The sequence below is a fragment of the Diceros bicornis genome, chromosome 11 (genome assembly GCF_020826845.1).
Source record: "Diceros bicornis minor isolate mBicDic1 chromosome 11, mDicBic1.mat.cur, whole genome shotgun sequence".
Taxonomy (NCBI): domain Eukaryota; kingdom Metazoa; phylum Chordata; class Mammalia; order Perissodactyla; family Rhinocerotidae; genus Diceros; species Diceros bicornis.
Genome location: NC_080750.1, coordinates 34,341,360 through 34,351,533, shown reverse-complemented (window position 1 = coordinate 34,351,533; position 10,174 = coordinate 34,341,360). Strand labels below are relative to the sequence as shown.

General features: G+C 39.5%; 1 protein-coding gene across 1 annotated transcript in view; it reads left to right on the top strand.

Moving 5' to 3' along the window:
* Positions 1-83: 83 nt before the first annotated feature.
* The window catches only part of ANAPC10 (anaphase promoting complex subunit 10), a 78,768-nt gene continuing 68,677 nt past the window's right edge, over positions 84-10,174 (top strand). Inside the window, exons 1-2 of the mRNA XM_058550138.1 lie at positions 84-163; positions 1,886-2,012. Of these exons, the coding sequence (XP_058406121.1) occupies positions 1,898-2,012 (115 nt within the window). The 5' untranslated portion in view covers positions 84-163; positions 1,886-1,897. The remainder of the gene's footprint in view (positions 164-1,885; positions 2,013-10,174) is intronic.

Sequence of the window (10,174 nt, the reverse complement as noted above, 5' to 3'; positions counted from 1 at the left end):
GCCCTGGAGGGAGGTAAGGCGAGAGGGCGAGACCTGACGTCATTGTGCCGCGACTCCAAAGGTCGTTGGAGGAGCCTGGCTGTCCAGAGACGCTGAGTGGGAGTGGCGCCGAGCTGGAGGGGATCCCGAAAAGCTGAGTTGCGGCAAACCGGGTCTGCAGGCTGTAAGTGCAAGGGCTTTTTCCCAACGTGGAGAATAGTTCTAGCATAAGCAGATGCGTTCTCTTCCCCAATCTCAATCTCCTTTTCCGCTCCCGATTTCCTCGAAGCCGGTGGGTCAGGAGTGGAGCCTTAGCCGTTGCCCATTCTACCGCTTCTAGCAGAGGTGTCCAGCAGGACCAACAGAGTCTGGTTCAGACACAGCTCGCGGTGGCTTTGTCTCCTTGGCTGCTTCTGAACTGTGTGGCCAGGAACCCAGTCTTCTCCAAGCTCGGTGTTTTATCCACTTGGTGGCGTTCATTACCAAGTCTGGCAGTTGAGTTCTGCTCCAGTGTAGAGATGGGCCTTTTTCTTTTTTTTTTCTTTGGACAATTTTACATTTTTGGACATTTGACAATGACAAGACATTCAGCTTATAGTCATGGCCACAGGTTTAATTGTGTCATCCTAGACCTTACTTAACTTGCAGGTGGCAAATGCTTTAGTTTGTGATTGAACCTGTTCATTCATCCATTTATTCATTCAGTAAATTGCTAATTGAGCATTTAAGTCTCAGGCCGTTCCGAGGTTTACAGTCCAGTGGCTCTACTGTTGAGTATCAAGTGCTTGTGTGGAGATTAGGGAACAACTGAGATCTAATAGGAGGTGTCAAGGAGATGGTATATAGAACTGTTGCGCCAGGTTTATAATAGTACGTATAACCGTGTTCAGTAGCTGTAACTTTGCACTACCTAAGCAGTTTTACATGTTGTTCACTATCCAAGAGGTATTTTTTTTCACGTTTGCCTGGACTTACCAAGATTAACTAACAAGAGATGTGAAAGGTGAAGTAAACTTTTGGTTTAGAATAGGCCAGTTATCACTTCTAGACCTTGAAGCCATTTTGCTGACTTTGTCTTCTGTGGTAGGAGCACATATAAATGGAACTTTTGACAACTAGCGGGGAGATGTGATTTTTCTCTGCATCACTCAATAAGTTATTTAAAATGGAGACCAGAGGCTGGACCTTTGGCGTAGTGGTTAAGTTCCTGCACTCTGCTTCTGAGGCCCGGGGTTCGCAGGTTCAGATCCCGGTGCAGACCAAGGCACTGCTTATCAAGCCATGCTGTGGCGGCGTCCCATATAAAGTAGAGGAAGATGGGCACGGATGTTAGCCCAGGGCCAGTCTTCCTCAGCAAAAAGAGGCAGATTGGCAACAGATGTTAGCTCAGGGCTGATATTCCTCACAAAAATAAAAATAAAAAAATAAAATGGAGACCAATAGTTACATATTCCTGGAATAAGAGTACTTCAATCTGACTTTTCTAGGGAAAAAACTCAATTTGAATTAAGAATTTTTACTCATAGAGGTATAGAACTGCATAGCATTGTAGAATTATACATCAAGTCAACTCCTTTGGCAGGAAAGGAAAGAAAGCCCAGACCTGCACAAAGTCTAGGCTAGTTAAAGAAGAGGCTTAAGCTAAAACCCTGATCCTGAGCCATTTAACTAATACTCTGCTGTTTTGTACATCTTGTCAGTCATAATATATTTTAGAAACAGAAACTCAATTCCCAACATTTTTAAATTACAGTGATTGAGTTATATGTTGACTGCCTTTGAGAAATAGGTGATTAATATCAAGGGTATATTAGTGATCCACTTTGCTATTAAATTTTTATTTTTACCTTTTGTAGAAAGATGCTCAGATGCTGTTCTAATGTGGATATTCTTTTTTTCTACATAGACTATTTTGAAAATGACAACACCAAACAAGACACCTCCTGGTGCTGACCCTAAGCAGTTGGAAAGGACTGGAACAGTACGGGAAATTGGGTCACAAGCTGTTTGGTCACTCTCATCTTGCAAACCAGGTAAAACAAGACAAAAAAGCTGATTGTATTAACTACTTACAGTTTCCTTGTACACTGGACTGACTTTATATTGTTTTCGTTTAAATGCTTTATTTTAATTCTAAAATAAATTTAATCGGATTTTCATTTGTTATATATCTCTTCCCAGTTTCTTTACTAATATCCACTTCACTTTAACTGCATGTGTCATAAGTTTTCCTCTTTATCTTCCTCTATCTCTGCTCTTATTTGGTTAACATTTTTTTGTGGCTATTTCTCCAGATGGGATGAGTAGGTGATACATTTTTTAGTGATTATATATCCCCAAATAACTGTATTTTGCTTTTGGTTGGGATAGAATTCTCAGGTGGTAGTCTTTTTCTCTCGAAAATTTGTGGATGCTATTTCACCATTTCTTTTTTTGTCTTGTTGCAAATAAGAAGGCCTATGACGGTCTCTCCTTTTTTCTAAGTAACTTTTTCTATCTTTCTGGAAGCATTTAATCTTTTGCTATCTATTCTTAATGAGTTCAAGCCAGGATATGCCAGGATACATGTGTATCTTTTCTCATCTGTGTAACCTGTAATTTGATGGGCATTTTCAGTCTGTAGACTCAAGCTCAGAGAAAGTTTTTTAGCTTGAGGAACTTTAATTATAATGTTATTGGTTTAGTAGTTGCTTTTCCTTCAGAAACCTCTATTATTTACACATAAGACTCATGTAACCATCTTCCCAACCAAGCCTCTTCTGTTTCACCTTAAGATTCGTTTCTCTCTCTTTTTATGAGTAATTTATTGAGGTATAGTTTACTTACAATAAAACTCACCCTTTTTAGGTGTATAGTTCTGTGAATTTTACCAAACACATACAATCATGTAAGCACTATCACAATCAAATATAGAATATTTCCATCATTCAGAGAAATTCCCTCATGTCCCTTTGTAGTCAATCTTCTGCCCCCATCTCAGGCCTGACAACTCTGCTCTGTTTTGTGTCCCTTTGGTTTTGTCTTTCCCAGAATGCCATATATGAATGTAATCATACTGTACGTAGCTTGTTAGGTTTGGCTTCTTTCACTTAGCGTAATGCATTTGTGATTTTTCCACGCTGTAGTTTGGTTCTTTTTATTGCTGATTACTATTCCACTGTATGGATGTACCAGGTTTGTTTATTTATTCACCAGTTAGTGGACATTTAGATTTGTGGTAGCCAGCTTCCAAAATGGCCCCGGTGATCCTTGTCTCCCAGTATTCATGCCTGTCTGTTGACCCCTCCCACATTGTGTCAGGGTTGGTCTCTGGGGCCAGTAGAATATGGCAGAAGTAGTGGTATGTGACTTCTGAGACTAAATCATAGAAGACGTTGTGGCTCCGCCTTGCTCTTGTTTGGATCACTCACTCTGGGGGAAGCCAGCTGCCATTTTGTGAGGAAACGGGGCCCTGTGGAGAGGTTGGTGTGCAAGGAACCATGGCCTCCTGGCAATAGCCAATGAGGAACTGGGGCCTCCCATCAACAACCATATGAACAAGTCATCTTAGAATGGATCCTCCAGCCCCAGTCAAGCTTTCAGATAATTGCTTCAGATAACTTGACTGCAAACTCATGAGAGTCCTTGAGCCATACTGCCCAGCCAAGCTGCTCTCAAATTCCTGTCCCATAGAAACTGTGCAATAATGCATGTTTGGTGTTTTAAGCTCCTTAGTTTTGGGGTAATTTGTTTTGCAGCAATAGTTATCTAAGATAAGGTTGCTTCCAGTATTTGGTGATTATGGATAAAGCTGCTGTAAACATTTATGTGCAAGTTTTTGTGTGGATATGTTTTCATTTTTCTTGGGTAAATACTTAGGAGTGGAATTACTGAGTTCTATTATTTTTGTTTTTTCTTCCCAATCTATACCTTTTATTTCCTTTTTTTGTCTTGTTCCGTTAGCTAAGACTTTCGATATGGTGTTGCATAGAGTGGTTTTTCCTTTTACTACTTTAAAGATGTCATTTCATTATCTTCTGGCTTGCATAGTTTCTGAAGAGAAGTCTGCTCTAGTTAATGTGGCTTTTTTTCTGGCTGCCTTTAAGATTTTTAGATTTTTTCAATATGTGTATGTATGTGTGTGTGTATTTAATCCTGCTCGAGAGTCACCGAGATTCTTGGATCTTCTGGTTTGATGTCTTGCATTATTTTATAAAAATTCATGGCCATTATTTCTTAAGTATTTCTTTTGCCCCATTCCTTCTCTGTTGTCATTCTGGGAATCCAATGATACATGTGCTAGACCATTTGATTTTGCTAGATCATTTGGTATTGTCTCATAGCTTTTCGGTGCTCTGTTTTTTCACCCTTTTTTTTTCTTTTTGAGTTTTGCTTTGGATATTATTTTATTGGCTCAGCTTCAAGTCTACTGCTTCTTTCTTTGGCTTTGTTGAGTCTACTGATGGTTCTGCCTAGGGAATCTTTCATCTCTGAATGGTGTTTTTTATTTATAGCTTTTCCATTTGACTCTTAAAGGAGTTTTCGTCTGTTGAAATTCCCTGTCCATTCCTGCATTTCATCTACCTTTTCCCCTAGATATTTTAACATATTATCATAGTTATTCAAAGTCCCTATCTGATAGTTTCAATATCTGCCTGTCATCTCTGAGTGTATTTCTATTGATTGCTTTGTCTTTTCATAATATTTGGGTTTTTTTGCTTGTTTGTGTGTCATAATTTTTTATTGAATGCCAAATATCATATGTATATTAGTAGATACTGAGAGAGATGGTATTTACACTTTGAAATGGATACCTCTTTTCTACTATCAGCCATTTATAGTGAAGATTGAGTTAGTTAGGAATTGAGCTGGGTTTGGGTTTTTGTTTTCTTTTTTTGCTCTGCTTACCTTCAGTACCTCACAGACTTCAGATTCCTCTAAAGATACCCAGTGTTTATGGTGGGGGCTGTTGTGCCAGAGGAGTGTTTTTAGTGTTCTTCCTCCCATCTTAGTTTTCAGCTGTCTCTGTACCTGTGTGCTTAAGAGGATGTCTCTCTCCATGCTCTTGCCCTGCCTCCAGCAGTGGAATGCAATGCCTTGTTAATACTCAGTGCAGAGGATGAGAGACAGGGCTTGTTCTCTGTTTTCCTGATCTAGCTTCAGTCTTAGACAGCCCTTGTGTGCCTGGCCTTCAGGGTGGGGCTTTCTCAGCACTTTGGTCCCTCTTGCCTATGATAGCCAAACTCTGCCTTGTGTCTGTGGCTGGTCTTTTGTGGGAGAGAGTTTTCTGTCCCACTCCCAGAGGAAGGACTGTTTTCTGCCTCTCCCCCAGGTGTAGAGGGTTTTTTCTTTTACTGTTCTCCCAGCGAGGATGGGTCTGTATCTGTGTCCTGGGAACAGCAGGTTTGATGCTCCTCCCCCAGCAGCTTAAGTCCCTTGTTCTGTAGGAGAGCAAGGTTTGGGAAGGAGGGTGGGGCTTTTTGCTTTTCCTGCAGTGTCGGTCAGTCTCCTCTTCTGTGCATGTACCACTGAAGTAGACTTTCCAGTCTCCTGTTCTCCCCTAAATCTTTCTGTTGTGTGTACAGTGAGGGCCCTTGGAGAAGAGTCTGAGAGTCAATGTGAGTTCACCTTGTATTTGGGACTCCTAGGGCCGCTATGCTTTTATGCTAGCCCACACTTGACCTTTAGCAATTTGTTCAAGTTCTACCTGATTTCTTCTTATGTGTTTATTTGGTTGCTGTTCCTTCTTCCCATGCTCTACTATAGTTGGGACAGGTTGTGCATCCTTTTTCTCCTGAGGCTAGGAGCTGCCCCTTCTTGGATTTCAGGCTGTTTGGTCGCTGCATGGTTTCAAGCTTTCATGTTTTCAAGAAAAATTATGCGTTTGTCATTTACCTAGCCTTTTCTTGTTGTTTGAATGGGGGTGATGTCTTTTTCCAGCTTTCTGTATCCTAGACTGCTTCAGAAGTTTCTGATATTCTTCATAGCATCAAATATTTCTGTAAATTTTCTCAAATTGAACATCTTCCATTGCTTGACCTAGTAGCACAATTTGACTGGTGCCATACTGTGTCAGTAATGGGGTATAAATCAGTGCCGGTTTATATTCTTTTATGCTGTGGGATTTGCAGAGGGCAACACATAGGAGTCACTGATTCCTTGAAGATGTCCCACTGCTCTGACATCTTTGAGGTTAGAAGAGAACAATAGTTGACACTACTGGAAGAGTAGTGGGATCACTTAAAAATGTGTTGGGTGTGAAAGTCATGAAATTCATCAGTGTGGTGTAGTACATTTTACTTCATGTGATTTCCAGCTTTGAGTCCATCAGTGAAATATCATTATATGATTATCATTTTACACGTTAAGAATGACTGGCTACTCTTTATTAATGAGAAACAGCATGAGAAAGGTAATTGTTTAACCTTTGCTTTGCTTCTCTGTAGTCAGATATGTTTCAGGTCAAGTCAGCAGAAGGTGAAATCTGTAACACTGTTAGAGATGAAAAGATAAAAAAGACACAATCCTTGCTGTCAAGGAGTTCACAATCTAGTGGAGGAATTATAGCTTTAAAGTAGTCATTATTATACAATGTAATAATTTGTAACTTTTATTTAGTGCTTACTAAATGACAGGTCCTGTTCTAAGTACTTTACATGTATAAAATAAACAATTATCTCGATAAAGTCTCCAAAAGTAATATGAAGTATGTGCCGTTATGTTTATCATTTTCCAAATGAGGTAACTATAGTACAGAGAGATTAAGTTTGTGGCAAATATCACATAATAAGTGGGAATGCTGAGGTTCAAGGCAGTCAGGCTCCACTATGTCGTACTGCTTTCCACTAAGTATGGGCTCAGTGCAGTAGTACACAAAGGAAGAAGTGATTGACTTTGCTTGAAAGGATTAGGGAAGTTTTCATGGAGATGATGCTTATCCTGCATGATGGAGCAAGAGTAGGATTTCACTGAGTAAGGACATAAAGGCAAGAGGAACAGTATGTGCAAAGGTGTACTGCTTAGACCAAGCATGGTTCATTGAAAGAAGTGTAAGTAGTCAGTAAGCCTGGAACAGAGGGAAGTGGCGTAGGTGAAGCTAGCTAGTTAGGTTGTAGCTTTATTAAACAGTTCATACTTTATTGTGTAGATAGTATGAGCCATTGAAAAATTTTAAGGAGCAGAGTAAAAGAATCAGTGTTTGTTCACATTTGAGAAGTGTGGAGGATGGATTGAAGTGAGGCAAGATTAGAGGTAAAGAAATCAGGAGACATGCAGTAATTCAGGTGAGAAGTGATATAAGGGACAATTTCAATAAAATATTTTCAATCTTGGGAGGTACAGATTTACTTGCCTGCTACAGTATGGTAGGTGGTACATAGCTTTGCAAAACAATTTTTTTATATTTGGAAATATTGGTTCAATATTTCACTCCAATTAAAGTTGGAATGTATTTAGGAGATTCAGCTTAATTAAATGAACATCACAAAACAATCCTGCAATTCAGCTCAATTGTCAGTCTCTGCCCAAGAGACTGGAAAAATTAAAGGTCAGATTTGTATGGTTCCTAGCATTTAACAGAGTCTTATTACAGTAATTTAATCATTTCATTTCATAAGCACCAAATTCGTACGTACCACGTTGGGAAACAAAATTAGGGAAAAAATAGGTACATCTTTCATGTTTTACTCTATATTTGATACTTTAGAAACCAACAAAAAGAAGAGATTTAGTGAGGCTGTATTTTATGAACATCTTCCAGGACATACTTTCCACTTGATCTGTATCTTTTACGGAGACATTGCTTTTATGAGTTAATTTTGAGAGGCATAATTGGGTGGTGTAAGTTCTGTTTTTCTTTGGAAAAAAATCACTAAATTTTGATTTTTTTAAGTTCATGCTATAACTGACAATTATTATCATTGAGTTAAAGAATTTCTGAGTTGAATAGCAATATGTACTTTGGAAAAAATAAAACAGCAATATAATAAATAGATCAAAGAAGGCCTCTCTTGGGAAGTGAATTTGTGCTGAGATGTAAATGTTAAGAAGAATCCATGGTGCAAAGATTTCAGAGAAGAACCTTCCTGACACTAGGTTCCGGAACAGCTGGTTCAAAGGTTCTAAGCTAACTGGTTTGGCATGTCTGAGGTTCAGAACGAAGGCTAGTGTGGCTGGAGAGTAGTGAGTAAGGAGGAGAAGTGGTAGAAGATGGAGTTGGAGATATAATTAGACGTGGGCCAGATTATGTGAACTCTGGTCGGCCATGAAAAAGAATTTGGATTTTCAGTACAAAGAGAAACCACTCGAGGTGTTAAGCAGGAGAGTGAGATGATCTGATAGAGAATTTTTAAAAGATCTCTGTGGCCACCGAGAATAATGGTTGGTAGTAGAGTAATGGTGGAGACCAGTGGAGGAAAGGCTAGTACGGTAATTTGTGTCAGATGATGTTGATTTGGACTAGGCTGATAGCTGTTGAGATGGAGAGAGATGATGGTTTGGGGTGTATCTTTAGAGCTGGAATAATCATAGCTTACTGAAGGAAAGGAAAGATTCAGGAATGACTCCTAGGTATCTGGCTGAACAACTCAGTGTTATTTCCTGAGTTGAGAAAGAATGGGGGGGGGACAAATAGATTTTGGATCAAAAAATAAATAATTTTATTTAGATATATTAGTTTTGAGATGCCTATCAGCACTCTAGTGAGGTGTTTAGTAGGCAATTGACTATAGAAGCTTGGAGTTCTGGGGAAAGCTCTGGATTGGAGATATAAATTTGAGGATCATCAGTATATTGATGATATTCTAAACCTGGGGACTAGATTGACTCACCTAGGGAGAGAATGTATTTGGAGAAAAGAATAAGCCTCAGAGCACTTCAAGATGTAAGGATGTGGCAGAACAGCAGGAATAGGATTCAACAAAGGGCACTGAGGAAAAGTGGCCAGTGAGCTAGGTAGGAAACCAGGAGAGTGGGAGATCATGGGTAGAAGCCAAGAGAAGACAGTGTTTCAAGAAGTTAGTTAATTCTTCATCTCTTTATTATAGCACTTAACACTTAAGATCATAATTTATCTGCTTAAGTCCATCAGTGCTCTCCAGTAGAAATATCGCTCTGTCCAGTGAGGTAACCGCTAGCAACATGTAACTACTGAGCACTTTAAATGTGAGTAGTGTTACTGAGAAACCAAATTTTTAATTTTATTTAATTTTAATTGGTTTAAATGTAAATAGCCACAGCATAGATCTAGTGCATTAGATAGTCAAACTCCCCCACAGAGACCATGTGTTGTCCATCTTTGTGTCTTCAGAGTCAAGACATATGCCTCAGTTATAACATTACCCTAGCAAATGTGAAAAGATTTGTGTTAATAGATATGCTTGAGATGAAAATGGCTGTTTTACTCATAAAGGCAGTCTAAGCTGGGCTATTCAATGGTATCTCATCTATTGGTGTTGTGTTAGTCAGCTCTTGCTGCACTGATGCTTCATAACAAACAACCCTAATCTCTCAGTGGTATATTATAACAACAAAATTTATTTCTTGCCTGGCTATGGCTCAGCTTTAGGCAGTGAGTCGGGTTCAGGCCTGTTCTATGTGTTCAGGCATGTTCTCTTAGTGGAGTGCAGATATTCAGAAAGCCAAGCCAGACTTGTAAGCACATTTAAAATCTCTGCTTGTGTCACATTCACTAACACTGTATTGGCCAAAACAAGTCATAATTAAGCCCTAATATGACTGGAGTGCGGAGTTGTTTTCCTCCCATGGAAGGTGGGTAGAGAAGAGTGAATATTTACTAAATAATAACAGTAACCACAGGTGAATACTGGTTTTCTTTTCCTTAGAGCAGGGGTTCTCACCTGGGCACGATTTTGCCCCCCAGGGGACATTTGTCAATGTCTGGAGACATCTTTGATTGAAACAACTGCTGGGGGGAAGGGTTGTGACTGATATCTAGTAGAGAGGCCAGGGATGCTGCTAAATGTCCTACAATACGTAGGACGATTCCCGCCACCACAACAAAGAATTATGCAGTGCAAACTATCGGTAGTGCCAAGATTGAGAAATCTTGCCTTAGAGTAGTAGTTCTAAAACTGTAGCATGCATCAGAATCACCAACAGGTTTTATTAAAATCCAAACTCACAAAGGGGTTAACTTTGAAGTTTCTGATGTAGTAGGTCTAGAATTCCTAACAAGTTGCCAGGTGATAATGATGCT